Here is a 17,714-nt window from a genome sequence, read left to right as displayed (position 1 = left end):
CTCAGGAAATTTTTTCTGTAGAAAAAACCATCCTCAACGACCTGAGCAAATTTTTTCAATAGCAAAACCATCCTCAGAAAACTGAGGAAATTTTTTCTATAAAAAAAACATCCCAAGTGACCTCAGGAAATTTTTGCTGTAGAAAAAACCATCCCCAGAGACCTAAACAAATTTTTTCTATAGAAAAAGCATTCTCAGGGACGTGAGGAAATTTTTTCTATAGATAAAACCATCCTCGGGGACCTGAGGAAATTATTTCTGCAGAAAAAATCATCCTCAGGGAACTGAGGAAATTTTTTCTATAGAAAAAATCATCCACAGGGACCTGAGGAAATTTTTTCTATAGAAAAAACATCCTTAGGGGGCTGAGAAATTTTTTTCTATAGAAAAAACCATCCTCAGGGACATGAGGAATTTTTTTTCTATAGAAAAAAAACCATCCTCAGGGATCTGAGCAAATTTTTTCTATAGGAAAAACCATCCTCAGCGAAACAGGCTAAAGGCGTAAACAATGGAGTATTGAAATAAGGGCATTATGGTACGTTATAGCATTGCACAATAGTCTTTGTACAGTCATCGCCCATCACGGCAACTTACAAAACGTATTGTTTAACATGATTTTTGAGCGGACCAAGATCATTCGAGGCCCCATAAGAACCTTTCTGTCAACTTATATTGGTCGAAATTACTTTCATTACTTACATATTCAGGGCAATCATGAATAAAAATTCCGTGCAGAATTTGTTCCCTTTCCCCAATTTCATAATTTTTTATTTCCATATTTTTTGTCGATTCGGAGGGAATATTCTATAATTAAATGACTCCAGTAGTTTTCAACGATTTAAAATATTGATTTAAAAATAATTTAATTTTTTAAAATTATTTTCGTGTGGAAAATTCCGAGGGTGTAAGGATCTCCATCTATAAAGACGGCCATCGGGACCGCCTTCGGTGATGAAGTCCATCAGAACCTTCGTAAATAAAAACACCTTTCACCTCGTCTATTAAATCTCCATTCAGCTCGTCTATAAAGACTTCTTTCAGCTCTCCTATAAAGACTCCCTTTAGCTCGTCTATACAAGTCGTGTTCCTTTACTTGCCTGAGGTTACCAGTTTTTACCCGCAAAGTGTTCCCTTACTTTGAAAAGCTTACAATTTATATGATAGCAGATCCACTTTTACCATTTTTTGCCACTGTTACCATTATTAAAAGTAAAGGAACAGACCAAAAGACTCCCTTCAGCTCGCCTATTAAGACTCCCTTCAGCATGTCTATAAAGACAACCTTCAACTCGTCTATACGGACTCTCTTTAGCTCGTTTATAAAGGCTCCCATATGTTAACATACCCTGGTCATCTATAATGGTCGTTTGTTCGAAGTGAGCACATGAAAGATGTCGCAAATATTTACCACTCTAATATGCCTGATACAAATTTAATACTATTCAAGAATATGAAAATTATATCCGAATTTGAGGTTATGTTCATAAATAAGTCGAATAATTTTGTTTAAATTATATATTTTAGCTATTTTTCGTTAAATTATGTGAACAATTTAATTTTAAACTATAAAATAATTTATTTAAAAATAAAAAAAAAACTTAAAAGTAAAAAAAATTAGGAATCTGTTGTTTCTTTATAAACGAAAATCTTAAGATTGTATATATCATTTTCCATGATATAATTAAAAAAAAAAAATGACAGCATATGTTAATATAACTAAAAATGTTCTAGGAGTTATATAATTAAAGGTTATGTATATTGTTATTATAATACATACATATGAAATCATATACACATGAACAGTCGACTGAGGTTATAACGTGATACGTTTCAAATTTAATGACATTTTTAAAATCCTGCCATATTCAGGAGTTCAACATCCTTTCATTACAAAGTTGCTATGGGCAGTTCCGTTATAACCACATTCTTCTGTTTCATAATATTATAACATTATTTTTCCTGATAATATTAAAAAATTAACTTAAAATTATTTTCAACATTGTACACATTTAATTAAAAACGTTTTATCATTCGCTAAATTATTTTAATCTATATTTTTCTCCATTAATGTCCCCGTTGTGAGATGTTGTGAAGTTTCTCCATTGCCTTTGTTATTACTACTAGCCTCATATCATCGACTTTGACATGAACTGGATGCTGAATTTGATGAGAATGCCGATTGTAGACTTGTCATTGAGCCTTTGTAATTTGCGGAACTTAATACCTCATAAAAGTAATTGAGTTGTGCTGGTCCCTCAGCGCCACACGTGGGGCTAAACCAATGCATTACATAATTGTCTTTGTGATTCATAACATGGGAACCCTGGAAAAGAAGGAAAAGAAGTTGAGCATTAATTTTTGAAGAGTCATCGATAAATAAGAATGAAAAGAAACACAAGGATAATCTTTTATAATACCAAAAGGGGACATAATATACAAATATGAAGGGGTGTCTTTATAGACGGCCAGAAAGGAGTCTTTATACGGGAGCTAAGAGGTATTTTTATAAACAAGTTAAAGGGAGTCTTTATAGACGAGCTGAAGGGAGTCTTTTTAGACGAGCTGAAGGGAGTCTTTTTAGACGAGCTGAAGGGAGTCTTTTTAGACGAGCTGAAGGGAGTCTTTTTAGACGAGCTGAAGGGATTCTTTTTAGACGAGTTGAAGGGAGTCTTTATAGACGAGCTGAAGGGAGTCTTTATAGACGAGTTGAAGGGAGTCTTTTTAGGCTAGCTGAAGATAGTCTTTTTAGAGTCTTTATAGACGAGCTGAAGGGAGTCTTTATAGACGAGCTGAAGGGAGTCTTTATAGACAAGCTGAAGGGAGTCTTTATAGACGAGCTGAAGGGAGTCTTTATAGACAAGCTGAAGGGAGTCTTTATAGACGAGCTGAAGTGCGCCTTTATAAATGAGGTGAAGGGCCTCTTTATAAGGGAGTCATTACAGACGAGCTAAAGGGAGTCTTTATAGTCGAGCTGAAGGGAGTCTTTATAGACGAGCTGAAGGGAGTCTTTTTAGACGAGCTGAAAAGAGTCTTTTTAGACGAGCTGAAGTGAGTCTTTTTAGACGAGCTGAAGTGAGTCTTTATAGACAAGCTGAAGGGAGTCTTTATAGACGAGCTAAAGGGAGTCTTTATAGTCGAGCTGAAGAGATTCTTTGTAGACGAGCTGAAGGAGCGTAAGGTAGTCTTTTTAGACAAGCTGAAGGGAGTCTTTATAGACGAGCTGAAAGGAGTCTTTATAGACGAGCTGAAGGGAGTATTTTTAGACGAGCTGAAAAGAGTCTTTTTAGACGAGCTGAAAAGAGTCTTTTTAGGCGAGCTGAAGTGAGTCTTTTTAGACGAGCTGAAGTGAGTCTTTATAGACAAGCTGAAGGGAGTCTTTATAGACGAGTTGAAGGGAGTCTTTATAGACGAGCTAAAGGGAATCTTTATAGACGAGCTAAAGGGAGTCTTTATAGTCGAGCTGAAGAGATTCTTTGTAGACGAGCTGAAGGGAGTCTTTATAGACGAGCTGAAGGGAGTCTTTATAGACGAGCTGAAGGGAGTCTTTATAGACGAGCTGAAGGGAGTCTTTATAGACGAGCTGAAGGGAGTCTTTATAGACGAGCTGAAGGGAGTCTTTATAGACGAGCTGAAGGGAGTCTTTATAGACGAGCTGAAGGGAGTCTTTATAGACGAGCTGAAGGGAGTCTTTATAGACGAGCTGAAGGGAGTCTTTATAGACGAGCTGAATGGCGCCTTTATAAATGAGGTGAAGGGCCTCTTTATAAGGGAGTCTTTATAGACGAGCTGAAGAAAGGCTTTATAGACGAGCTGAAGAGAGTCTTCATAGACGAGCTGAAGGGAGGCTTTAAAGATGAAGAGGTCTTATATCGATCTATAGAATACACCTTTAGAAGGTCTCCGATTTACAGAACACACCTTTAGAAGGTCTTTAATATATAGAAGACCCCTTAAGAGATATTCCATCTTTAGAAGGCTTATTGCGGAGGTCTTCTTCAGGAGGACTTCAATGTATAAATGAGTTTCTCTATTTATTAAAAACCCATTAGGAGGTCGTAGCTCTACAGAAGACTAATAATTCTATCTATAGAAGGTCGTTCCAGGTGATCTTCAAATTATAGGTAACCCCTTTTAAATGATTTCGCATACACCTACAGAAGGCCTTCTATCTGCAGAAAACCCATTTAGGGGGTCTTCGATATATAGAAGATAAGTTCAGCAGGTCGTCGATCTATAGAGGACCCACTTAGTTAGTTTTTTTTCACAAAGAAAAGGAGGAGGTCTTATAAGCAAAGAAGGTCGCTTTCGGATATCTTCAATATATAGGTGACCCTTTAGGACGTCTTCTAGTTATAGAAGATCCATTTAAAATACCCCTTTACGAGGTTTTCTATCTATAAAAAAACCCTTTAGGCATTCTTATACCTAGAGAATACCCTATCAGGAGGCCTTCAATCTATGGAAGACCCCTATAGAAGGTCTTCTATCTATCGAAGACCTCTTTAGTTGATGTTCTATCTGTCGAAGACCCATTTAGGAAGCCGTTTATATATATGGAAGACCCTTTTAGAATGTCTTCTTTCTATAAAAGACCCCTTTAGGAGGTCTTCTATCTATAAAAGACCCCATTATGAGGTCTTCTATCTATAAAAGATTCCTTTAGGAGTTCTTCTATCTATAGAACACCCATTTAGGAGGACTTCTATCTATAGAAGGGCCCTTTAGGAGGTCTTCTATCTAGCGAAGATTCCATTAGTTGGTTTTCTATCCATCGAAACCCCATTTAGGACGCCGTTTATATATAAAAGACACTTTTAGAATGTCTTCTTTCTATAAAAGACCCCTTCAGGAGGTATACAAGACCCCTTTAGGAGTTCTTATATCTATAAAAGGCCCATTTAGGAGGACTTCTATCTATAGAAGACCCCTTTAGGAGGTCTTCTATCTAGCGGAGATCCCATTGGTGGGTTTTTTATCCATCGAAGACCCATTTAGGAAGCCGTTTATATATGGAAGACACTTTTAGGATATCTTCTTTTTATAAAAGCCCACTTTAGGAGGTCTTCTATCTATAGAAGGCCCCTTTAGGAGGTCTTCTATCTATAGAAGGCCCCTTTAGGACGTCTTCTATCTAGCGAAGATCCCATTAGTTGGTGTTCTATCCATCGAAGACCCATTTAGGAAACCGTTTATATATGCAAGACCCTTTTAGGATGTCTTCTTTCTATAAAAGAACCCTTTAGGAGGTCTTCTATCTATAAAAGACCCTTTTAGGAGGTCTTCTATCTAGCGAAGATCCCATTGGTTGGTTTTTTATCCATCGAAGACCCATTTAGGAAACCGTTTATATATGGAAGACACTTTTAGGATGTCTTCTTTTTATAAAAGCCCACTTTAGGAGGTCTTCTATCTATAGAAGGCCCCTTTAGGAGGTCTTCTATCTAGCGAAGATCCCATTAGTTGGTGTTCTATCCATCGAACACCCATTTAGGAAACCGTTTATATATGGAAGACCCTTTTAGGATGTCTTCTTTCTATAAAAGAACCCTTTAGGAGGTCTTCTATCTATAAAAGACCCCATTAGGAGGTCTTCTACCTATAAATGACACATTTAAAAGGACTTCTATCTATAGAAGACCGCTTTAGGAGGTCTTCTATCTAGCGAAGACCCCGTTAATTGGTTTTCTATCCATCGAAGACCCATTTAGGAAACCGTTTATATATGGAAGACACTTTTAGGATGTCTTCTTTTTATAAAAGCCCACTTTAGGAGGTCTTCTATCTATAGAAGGCCCCTTTAGGAGGTCTTCTATCTAGCGAAGATCCCATTAGTTGGTGTTCTATCCATCGAACACCCATTTAGGAAACCGTTTATATATGGAAGACCCTTTTAGGATGTCTTCTTTCTATAAAAGAACCCTTTAGGAGGTCTTCTATCTATAAAAGACCCCATTAGGAGGTCTTCTACCTATAAATGACACATTTAAAAGGACTTCTATCTATAGAAGACCGCTTTAGGAGGTCTTCTATCTAGCGAAGACCCCGTTAATTGGTTTTCTATCCATCGAAGACCCATTTAGGAAACCGTTTATATATGGAAGACACTTTTAGGATGTCTTCTTTTTATAAAAGCCCACTTTAGGAGGTCTTCTATCTGTAGAAGGCCCCTTTAGGAGGTCTTCTATCTAGCGAAGATCCCATTAGTTGGTGTTCTATCCATCGAACACCCATTTAGGAAACCGTTTATATATGGAAGACCCTTTTAGGATGTCTTCTTTCTATAAAAGAACCCTTTAGGAGGTCTTCTATCTATAAAAGACCCCATTAGGAGGTCTTCTACCTATAAATGACACATTTAAAAGGACTTCTATCTATAGAAGACCGCTTTAGGAGGTCTTCTATCTAGCGAAGACCCCGTTAATTGGTTTTCTATCCATCGAAGATCCATTTAGGAAGCCATTTATATATGGAAGACACTTTTAGGATGTCTTCTTTCTATAAAAGGCCCTCGAACTGTAAGAGACACCTTAAGGAAGTCATCAATCTATACAAGACTTCTACGAGAATTCTGTTATTAAAAGAATATCCTTCAGGATGTCTTCGATCTAAAGAATACCCCTTTAAGAGGTCTTCAATATATAAAAAACCCCCTTTAGGATGTCTACCTTGACTATAGACTTCCTTTCTACACCACAGGTGACTTTCAGACGTAGGCTTTTTGACCAATTTTTATTTCCTTACCTGTACGCTTTCCTTGTTGTGACACACAAGCGTTGGTTCTTCTTTGAAATAGTTAACACCTTCGGTAAAATCGCTAATATCGAAAAATGAAACCGCTAAATCTGTAATAGAGAAAAATATACCCAATTAATTACACTCTGCAAATATTCAACACCCCCATTGCACTTACCATGTTTCTCTGGCAGTTCTTTGGTAACACGAAACAGGGTAAAATGTAAATCACTGCGTAGGACATCAAAATCCCAGGTTAAAACACTTTTTGGATCTGAATTGCGTATAATTACTTCATGTGAATAGCCGGTACGCAGCTCAATGGTCTTATAGACATTATGATGATGCTGTGGATCTAAACCACTGCTGCCAGCAGCGGCAGCTGATGCAGTCTTTGTATTGTTGTCTTGATGATTGTCTAGCGCATCATCCCCCTCTTCGAGGGAATTCATTTTATAGAGGTTTTTCGGTACCAAACTACCTTCGTGAATGAGGGTCTAGATGAGTGAAGGGAAGAGAAAATAAAAATTAAAGTTGCTTTTCTAATAAGGAGAAGTTGTCTTAAGCCTCAGCAAGAGCTTTTAATGAGCTAGCTTTAGCCTGTTAAAGATAGCATATTTATACATATTCGTGATAGACATAATGAACTATTAAGGTGAATACTTGTCGGACGAAACAATATAGACGAGGCTACGAAGTGGACATTTGTGACAGTTACACATACACACGAACAACAGTTATATAAGAATAAGTGGAATCTTACATAATCTAACCTGGAACATAATAACACAACAAGTGAAAAATAATCAGTTCACCCCAAAGCCCACAATTGGCATAGATTTATTAAACATTTCGAGAAGCCTTCAAAGACCACAATAGGCGTGGAGAGGCCTTCAAGGACCCCAATAGACTTGGATTTATTAAACATTTTGAGAAGCCTTAAATGACCACAATAGGCGTGGATTTATTAAACATTTTGAGAAGCCTTAAATGACCACAATAGGCGTGGATTTATTAAACATTTGGAGAAGCCTTCAAACACCACAATAGGCGTGGATTTATTAAACATTTTGAGAAGCCTTCAAAGACCACAATAGGCGTGGATTTATTAAACATTTTGAGAAGCCTTCAAAGACCACAATAGGCGTGGATTTATTAAACATTTTGAGAAGCCTTCAAAGACCACAATGGGCGTGGATTTATTAAACATTTTGAGAAGCCTTCAAAGACCACAATAGGCGTGGATTTATTAAACATGTTGAGAAGCCTTCAAAGACCACAATAGGCGTGGATTTATTAAACATTTTGAGAAGCCTTCAAAGACCACAATAGGCGTGGATTTATTAAACATCTTGAGAAGCCTTCAAAGATCACAATAGGCGTGGATTTATTAAACATTTTGAGAAGCCTTCAAGGACCACAATAGGCGTGGATTTATTAAACATTTTGAGAAGCCTTCAAAGACCACAATAGGCTGGATTTACTTAATATTTTGAGAAGGCTTCAAAGACCACAATAGGCGTGGATTTACTAAACATTTTGAGAAGCCTTCAAAGACCACAATAGGCGTGGATTTACTAAACATTTTGAGAAGCCTTCAAAGACCACAATAGGCGTGGACTTATTAAACATTTTGAGAAGCCTTCAAAGACCACAATAGGCGTGGATTTATTAAACATTTTGAGAAGCCTTCAAAGACCACAATAGGCTGGATTTACTTAATATTTTGAGAAGCCTTCAAAGACCACAATAGGCGTGGATTTACTAAACATTTTGAGAAGCCTTCAAAGACCACAATAGGCGTGGATTTATTAAACATTTTGAGAAGCCTTCAAAGACCACTATAGGCGTGGATTTATTAAACATTTTGAGAAGCCTTCAAAGACCACAATAGGCGTGGATTTATTAAACATTTTGAGAAGCCTTCAAAGACCACAATAGGCGTGGATTTATTAAACATTTTGAGAAGCCTTCAAAGACCACAATAGGCGTGGATTTATTAAACATTTTGAGAAGCCTTCAAAGACCACAATAGGCGTGGATTTATTAAACATTTTGAGAAGCCTTCAAAGACCACAATAGGCGTGGATTTATTAAACATTTTGAGAAGCCTTCAAAGACCACAATAGGCGTGGATTTATTAAACATTTTGAGAAGCCTTCAAAGACCACAATAGGCGTGGATTTATTAAACATTTTGAGAAGCCTTCAAAGACCACAATAGGCGTGGATTTATTAAACATTTTGAGAAGCCTTCAAAGACCACAATAGGCGTGGATTTATTAAACATTTTGAGAAGCCTTCAAAGACCACAATAGGCGTGGATTTATTAAACATTTTGAGAAGCCTTCAAAGACCACAATAGGCGTGGATTTATTAAACATTTTGAGAAGCCTTCAAAGACCACAATAGGCGTGGATTTATTAAACATTTTGAGAAGCCTTCAAAGACCACAATAGGCGTGGATTTATTAAACATTTTGAGAAGCCTTCAAAGACCACAATAGGCGTGGGTTTATTAAACATTTTGAGAAGCCTTCAAAGACCACAATAGGCGTGGATTTATTAAACATTTTGAGAAGCCTTCAAAGACCACAATAGGCGTGGATTTATTAAACATTTTGAGAAGCCTTCAAAGACCACAATAGGCGTGGATTTATTAAACATTTTGAGAAGCCTTCAAAGACCACAATAGGCGTGGATTTATTAAACATTTTGAGAAGCCTTCAAAGACCACAATAGGCGTGGATTTATTAAACATTTTGAGAAGCCTTCAAAGACCACAATAGGCGTGGATTTATTAAACATTTTGAGAAGCCTTCAAAGACCACAATAGGCGTGGATTTATTAAACATTTTGAGAAGCCTTCAAAGACCACAATAGGCGTGGATTTATTAAACATTTTGAGAAGCCTTCAAAGACCACAATAGGCGTGGATTTATTAAACATTTTGAGAAGCCTTCAAAGACCACAATAGGCGTGGATTTATTAAACATTTTGAGAAGCCTTCAAAGACCACAATAGGCGTGGATTTATTAAACATTTTGAGAAGCCTTCAAAGACCACAATAGGCGTGGATTTATTAAACATTTTGAGAAGCCTTCAAAGACCACAATAGGCGTGGATTTATTAAACATTTTGAGAAGCCTTCAAAGACCACAATAGGCGTGGGTTTATTAAACATTTTGAGAAGCCTTCAAAGACCACAATAGGCGTGGGTTTATTAAACATTTTGAGCAGACTTCAAAGACCACAATAGGCGTGGGTTTATTAAACATTTTGAGAAGCCTTCAAAGACCACAATAGGCGTGGATTTATTAAACATTTTGAGAAGCCTTCAAATACCACAATGGGCGTGGATTTATTAAACATTTTGAGAAGCCTTCAAAGACCACAATAGGCGTGGGTTTATTAAACATTTTGAGCAGACTTCAAAGACCACAATAGGCGTGGGTTTATTAAACATTTTGAGAAGCCTTCAAAGACCACAATAGGCGTGGATTTATTAAACATTTTGAGAAGCCTTCAAATACCACAATGGGCGTGGATTTATTAAACATTTTGAGAAGCCTTCAAATACCGCAATGGTCATGGATTTATTAAACATTTTGAGAAGCCTCCAAAGACCACAATAGGCGTGGGTTTATTAAACATTTTGAGCAGACTTCAAAGACCACAATAGGCGTGGGTTTATTAAACATTTTGATCAGACTTCAAAGACCACAATAGGCGTGGGTTTATTAAACATTTTGAGCAGACTTCAAAGACCACAATAGGCGTGGGTTTATTAAACATTTTGAGCAGACTTCAAATACCACAATAGGCGTGGATTTATGAAACATTTTGAGAAGCCTTCAAATACCACAATGGTCATGGATTTATGAAACATTTTGAGAAGCCTTCAAATACCACAATGGTCATGGATTTATGAAACATTTTGAGAAGCCTTCAAATACCACAATGGTCATGGATTTATTATACATTTTGAGAAGCCCTCAAAGACCACAATAGGCGTGGATTTATTAAACATTTTGAGAAGCCTTCAAAGACCACAATAGGCGTGGATTTATTAAACATTTTGAGAAGCCTTCAAAGACCACAATAGGCGTGGATTTATTAAACATTTTGAGAAGCCCTCAAAGACCACAATAGACGTGGATTTATTAAACATTTTGAGAAGCCTTCAAAGACCACAATAGGCGTGGATTTATTAAACATTTTGAGAAGCCTTCAAAGACCACAATAGGCGTGGATTTATTTAACATTTTGAGAAGCCTTCAAAGACCACAATAGGCGTGGATTTATTTAACATTTTGAGAAGCCTTCAAATACCACAATAGGCGTGGATTTATTAAACATTTTGAGCAAACTTCAAAGACCACCGGACAACACAAAATATCTAAAACATTCCCAGCTGGTTCAAAGTACATGGTGATCGAGACAATACAAAACAAAAAAGCATTTGCTGCTAATTTGCCTGAGGACAAACATAAAAATATTTATGAAAAAATGCCATGGAATGCAAACAAAATGCTTTTTTTTCTAGAATTATTAATAAATAGCCCTTACACAATCGCAATTAGCTAAATAACAATGAGTAAAATAGTAAGGAGTTATTTGATCCACATACGATAATGATGCCAATGATGGCTTTGTTTGGTTAAAGAGGAGGAGTAGGAAAAAAATTGTCGATTAATTTAAAATAATTTTTTACACCGAGAAATTATTAATTATTTACAGCATCAACATAAAGCTGCTACGGAACCTACCTTACAGGGACCTCCTAAGAAATCTGGTACAATATCAGCATCTATGTATTGCTCCAAACTTTCTTTGGTGTGCTCATCATCGGTAATGCCATAGAACAAGAATTTGGAACGGGTATTTTCATCTGAAGTTTAAAAAGAGAGATTTAATTGATTCAAAGTGGCATTATAGATTTTATGAAGCCTTACCTATAAACGCCGAAACAATAGTCCAGGCAATGGGAAATACTCTGGGAGCCCTTACCACCAATACCCTCCCCATAGTTTCGGGATAATTGCTTTCAACATTTTCAATAATGTTGAGTAAAGCTTTGACACCAGGACGCCATAGATGGCGCATAGACAATCCTTCCAAATCTACCAGAAGACACCAATCCAAAACTGGCTTGCCCACATTTTCAGCAGATTCTTTGATTTTTTGGATACCCTCTTCACAAATGTGCAAGGCCTAGAAGACAAAAAAATTAATGAGTTGAGGGCTTAAACAAGTTAAATCAATTTATCTTACCAACTTCAAGAAACCCTCCGTTCCAATAGACTTCAGCAGACCTTTAACATCCATGTGGCCCAAACGTAAAATATAAATCGGCCGACCATCCTTGTCATGATGATGCCAACCTCCGGGAAAATGATCTGACACAACGGAAGGCATTTGATAATCACTTAGGAGGCTATCGATATCCTGCTCCTTACGCCATTTCAACGAATCCTTGAGCATTGTCAAAGCCTGATTGACATGCCAATCGCGGGCCCTTAAAAATCTCAAAATGGTTTGATAGTCTGGCATTTTTTCCACCTCCTCCTGGGAATCCAACAGTTTGCGCAATTCCAACAACTTTGATTCCTGCATGGGTGTTAATTGGCCCAAATGTTTGGCAATGAAATCCCCATCCAATAAAATATCATGTATAGACGGCCGCTTTTCACTACCGCCTCCATTAACCACATCACTGCCATTTTCTTTTTCCGCATCTTCCTCACCCTCCACTCTCGTTTTTGGTGACAACGGCGGAGCATCCGCTGGTGGCTGCCATCGTGCCACCTCCGTTATACCCTCTTCCTTCAATTCATTTATAAAATATTCTATAATCTCTTTACCCTTTAGAGTCGTCTGGGTATATTGCTTCATACCCATTTTCTCCATGGAATGTTCAAAACCAAAGAAATTTTTAATATCCAGCGTGGCGGTTTGATCAAAGCATGTCCAATCTGGATTTTCCGGATGGGCATAATAACGACAACGTTCAAAAATTTCTATACGTGATGAGAAACTTTCATTGACCGCCTCAATGTTGAGGGTACGATTTGCCAAATCGAGGTAATTGTGTTGTAGAAAATAGACATGTTCTACGCCGATTAGTTTCTTAAAAATATATGGAGCATCGACGGCAAGCTTACAGCGACGACTGGTTTTACGTTGGGCGCCATTTTCCAACACTTCATCTTTGACTATCTCACAATCCAAGACGATGGGCATTTGTGGACATTTCGGAAAACGTTTTTCATAGGCCTGAAAATAAACACCGAGAGAGAGAAAGGGATTAAAATTAGGAATAAATTAAGAAAAAAAGAATAGGTTAGGTTGAATACTTGAGAATAAAGATTTATATTAACCGCAAAGAGGCAAAGAATATTATTTTTAAATGTAAATTGTTTAAATATTTTTAAGATCACAATAAATGTGGATTTTTTACATATTTTGGGAGTACTTCAAAAGTCTTCCTGTTGCCAAGTGTTTTGGGCCTAAGTACATATGTTTGAACCAAATCCGTTTCGGACAGACTGGCTTCCGAAACGTCAGTTGCTTTGTATTCGTGAATGAAACTAGGGGTTCTTAGATCGAGTTCCCCACTACTGCAATTTCATAAAATTACTCTAGTATGGAACTCGATTGTAGTTTGATCGAAAACAAAAATGAATAAAATATTTTTCAAAAAACTGAAGATTGGTTGTAGTTCGATCGAATTCAAATCGTCTTAGTGAAACAGGCCATAAATAATTTTTTAATTTTTTTTTTTTGGTTTTGTTAAATTTAAATTAAAAATTTTAAAGTTTTTTATATTTGAAAAAGTGATTTCGTAAACTTTTGAATTTTTTATGAAAGTGTTTTTAAAGTGATTTTTATTTAATTTTCTTAGAAGTGATTTTTTATATTTGGGTGACGTAGGGGATGGAAGATACCAAGGAACGGTCCTGACCGGTTTTAACATGGCAAAGCCCAGGATTTATCTTGGTCCCTCTTTCATCCCAAGTGGACACTGACCTCCCCGTGGTGTCACCTGGGGAACTGCCTTTAACACCCGTTAAAGGTAGTGAGCTAACATGTGCCGCGCGTTCACCCATAAGAACGTTAAAAACTTGGGTTTGGGCGTCGGGTTAGTAACCCTCCCCTAGAAAAAACAGCCTACTATGAAAAAACGAAAGAAAAGAAAAACAAACCCCTCTAAAGTTGACGAACCCCGCAAACGTTTTAAGGACCATGATCTGCGAATCTGCACCTGGAATGTTCGCACTCTTTATAGAGAAGGTGCAGTCTTCGCATTGGCAGACGTACTTGAAAAGTACAAGACCGATATTACTGCCATACAGGAAATACGATGGATTGGGAAAGGCGTCACAACAACACCTAAAGGTGACGCACTGTATTATAGCTGCCATGACGTAAAGCATGAGTTTGGTTGTGGATTCGTAGTTAGTCGGAGACTAAAACATCTGGTATCCAGCTTCACCCCAGTGAATGAAAGACTTGCTGCAATTCGAATAAAAGCTAAATTCTTCAACATCAGCTTTATCTGCGCTCATGCTCCCACTGAAGAAAAGGATGAACAGACCAAAGATATATTTTACGAGCGCTTAGAAGAAACATATGACCGTTGCCCTGCCCATGACATTAAAATCATTCTAGGCGATTTTAATGCCAAAATTGGAAAGGAGAATATCTTTGGCCCAACAGTCGGGAAATTCAGTCTCCACAGTCTAACATCTGACAATGGTATGAGACTGATAGACTTTGCAGCTGCAAAAAACATGGTAGTTAGCAGTACCAGATTTAATCATCTCGATATTCATAAGGGCACCTGGCTGTCTCCAGATCAGAAAACAAGAAACCAAATTGATCATGTTGTGATAGATGGAAGACATTCATCGAGCGTGTTGGATGTACGATCGTTCCGAGGCGCAAACATTGATTCGGACCACTACCTTGTTGCAGCAAAGGTACGCACCCGCTTAAACGTAGCAAACAAAGTACGAACAGACACAACACGAAAGTTAGACATCGGTAAGCTGCAATCACAACAGATAGCCACAGCATATTCCACTCAACTAGCCCAATTGCTTAATCAAAGCCCTCCTCATCCCGATAACATATCAGCGCAATGGCAAAGCATTGCCCACTCCATGCAAACAGCCGCAAAATCCATACTTGGATACCAGAGACCTCCACCAAGGAATCCATGGTATGATGAGGAGTGTCGTGCTGCCACCGAAGAGAAAAATGCGGCATATAAGGCTACTTTACAATCCGTAGCAACGCGTAGCGCACGAGAGAGATACAGGGAGAAAAGGAGAGAGGAGAAACGTCTTTTCCGCAGGAAAAAGAGAGAGATGGAAAAGCGGGAGTGTGAAAAAATCGAGATGTACAGGAGCCAGAATGAAGTCCGAAAATTCTACCAAAGAGTCAAGCATCAAACTGATGGCTTTGGTACAGGCACATCCTCCTGTAGAGACCAGCAAGGTAATTTGGTAACTGATACAGATAGTGTACTCAGGATATGGAAAGAACATTTTTCAAATCTGTTGATATCCAATAGCAGCGAAGACGACGAAGATACCACAGTCCCAATCCCAGAAGATGGTATTGAATGTATACCGCCCAGCCAAGATGAGGTAAAGACAGCAATAAATCGGCTGAAGAATAATAAGGCAGCAGGGGCCGATGGCTTACCAGCCGAGCTGTTCAAAACCGGAGGCGACACGCTGATAAGGTGTATTCATCAGCTAGTTAGCACCATCTGGCAGGAAGAACGAGTACCCGACGATTGGAACCTGAGTATCCTGTGCCCCGTCCACAAGAAGGGAGATAAGACTGTATGCTCTAACTATAGGGGCATAAGTCTACTCCCTATTGCCTACAAGATCGTGTCAGGGATATTGTGCGAACGACTAAAGCCAATGGTCAACGAGATTATTGGACCATACCAATGCGGCTTTAGACCTGGCAAGTCCACCATTGACCAGATATTTACCCTGCGGCAAATCCTGGAGAAGACCCAAGAGATGCAGATCGACACCTACCACCTTTTTGTCGATTATAAAGCAGCCTTCGACAGTCCGCTGCGCTCAAAGGTATTCCAAGCCATGTCTGAATTTGGTATTCCAGCAAAGCTCATCCGGCTTTGTAAAATGACTTTAACTGACACGAGGTCCTCAGTTAAAATAGGAAAGAACCTCTCCGAAGAGTTTGGTACCAAAAGAGGTTTCAGACAAGGAGACAGCCTTTCGTGTGAACTCTTCAACATCCTGCTAGAAAAGGTTATACGAGAGGCAAACGTCAAAAGAAGTGGCACAATCTACACCAACAGTCACATGTTACTTGCTTATGCTGATGATATAGACATCATGGGTCGATCAGTAAAAGAAGTAACTGATACCTTTATAAAGGTCGAAGGAGAATCTGCTAAAGTGGGTCTGGCGGTAAACGGTGAGAAGACCAAGTTGATGGTGTCGACGCGCAATGCGTCCATTGAGCTCGGACCGACTGTGGAAGTTGGTTCCTATAATATTGAAGTAGTAAAAGACTTCGTCTACCTCGGCACCTCCGTCAACACAACAAACGACATCAGTTGTGAAATAAAAAGAAGAATTGTATTGGCCAACAGATGCTACTTTGGATTAAGTAAGCAGTTTAAAAACAAAGCCACATCTCGTCAAACAAAAATAACGCTCTACAAAACACTGATACTACCCGTGCTGATGTATGGCTCCGAAGCCTGGGTACTTGCGCAAGCAGACATGGCAGTGCTTGGTGTGTTTGAGAGAAAAATTCTTCGAAAGATCTATGGACCAATCTGCGTTGACGGTGAATATCGACGTCGCATGAACCACGAGCTGTATCTGCTATACAACGACATGAATATTGTTAAACGTATCGAGATGCAGCGATTGCGTTGGCTAGGCCATATCAAAAGAATGAGCGATGATGAACCCGCTAAAAAGGCGTATGAATACATGCCACATGGCGGTGCACGCAGAATTGGCAGGCCAAGGAATAGATGGCGCAAACAAGTGGATGATGAGATGACAAGGCGCGGTATTCCAGTGTGCAAAGCAACAAATAGAGAGGAATGGAGATCTCTTCTTAGTTCGGCCTATAGAACAAATGTTCTGTAATGGGCCAGCTAAGTAAGTAAGTAAGTAAGATTTTTTATATTTTAAGGATTTTTTTTAAATTATTTTTTATTTAATTAATTTGTTTTTTAATACTAACAGTTTTAAATATTATTTTTTTTTTAATTGAAAAGTAACTTTTTGTTTTTTATTTTTAAGGATTTTTAAATATTCTTTTAAAGGTGATTTTTAAAATTTTTCATAAAATTGGTTTTTTACATTATTTTTTAAGGCAATTTTTAAAAATTATTTGTTTTAAATAAAAATTTTCTTAAAACAATTTTCTAATTTTTCAGTATATTTTCAAAATTTGTTTTTTGTTTAATTTTTTAAAAATTTAAAATTTTGTTTATTTTAAAATACATTTTTAATTTAAAAAATTTTAATTATTTTAAAATTAATTTTGAAAATTGGAAATTCTTTCAAATCTGATTTTTTAAATATTATGTACCATATATATTTTTTTAATTATTTTCTAATTAAATCTAGTTATTTAAACATTTTTAAAAGGGATTTTCTAAATTGTATTTCTCTATTAAAATAATATTTTTAATTAAAAAAATTCAATGCAAATTTTTAATACTTTTATTTTTATATTTGAAAATACTTTGGAATTTTTTATGAAAGTAGTTTTAGAGTGACTTTTTTAATTTAATTTTCTAAGAGTGATTTTAAGCTGCTTAAAAAAGAATTTTTAAAAATTATTTTTTAATTTAATTAATATATTTTTTATTATTAACATTCTTTAAATTATATACTTTTTTAATTTAAAAGTAACTTTATAATTTTTTTTATTTTTTGAGAATTTTATTTTTAATTAATTTTTA

At 37.1% G+C, this 17,714-nt stretch overlaps 1 protein-coding gene across 2 annotated transcripts in view; it reads right to left on the bottom strand.

Moving 5' to 3' along the window:
- Nucleotides 1-1,503: 1,503 nt before the first annotated feature.
- The window catches only part of retm (real-time), a 66,290-nt gene continuing 50,079 nt past the window's right edge, over nt 1,504-17,714 (bottom strand). The window contains exons 2-8 of one of the 2 annotated variants that reach the window (XM_073967368.1): nt 12,008-13,009; nt 11,689-11,947; nt 11,503-11,624; nt 11,303-11,383; nt 6,914-7,232; nt 6,745-6,845; nt 1,504-2,326 (exon numbers count right to left, since the gene is read on the bottom strand). In XM_073967368.1, coding sequence (XP_073823469.1) covers nt 2,135-2,326; nt 6,745-6,845; nt 6,914-7,232; nt 11,303-11,383; nt 11,503-11,624; nt 11,689-11,947; nt 12,008-13,009 — 2,076 coding nt within the window. In that variant the 3' untranslated portion in view covers nt 1,504-2,134. The remainder of the gene's footprint in view (nt 2,327-6,744; nt 6,846-6,913; nt 7,233-11,302; nt 11,384-11,502; nt 11,625-11,688; nt 11,948-12,007; nt 13,010-17,714) is intronic. The other variant, XM_073967369.1, reaches the window with a different exon arrangement.

This window comes from Musca autumnalis, unplaced genomic scaffold (genome assembly GCF_047663935.1).
Source record: "Musca autumnalis isolate F117 unplaced genomic scaffold, ASM4766393v1 scaffold_2, whole genome shotgun sequence".
Classification (NCBI taxonomy): domain Eukaryota; kingdom Metazoa; phylum Arthropoda; class Insecta; order Diptera; family Muscidae; genus Musca; species Musca autumnalis.
Note: the sequence above shows the minus strand (reverse complement) of the source record. Positions and strands in the feature narration are given on the sequence as shown.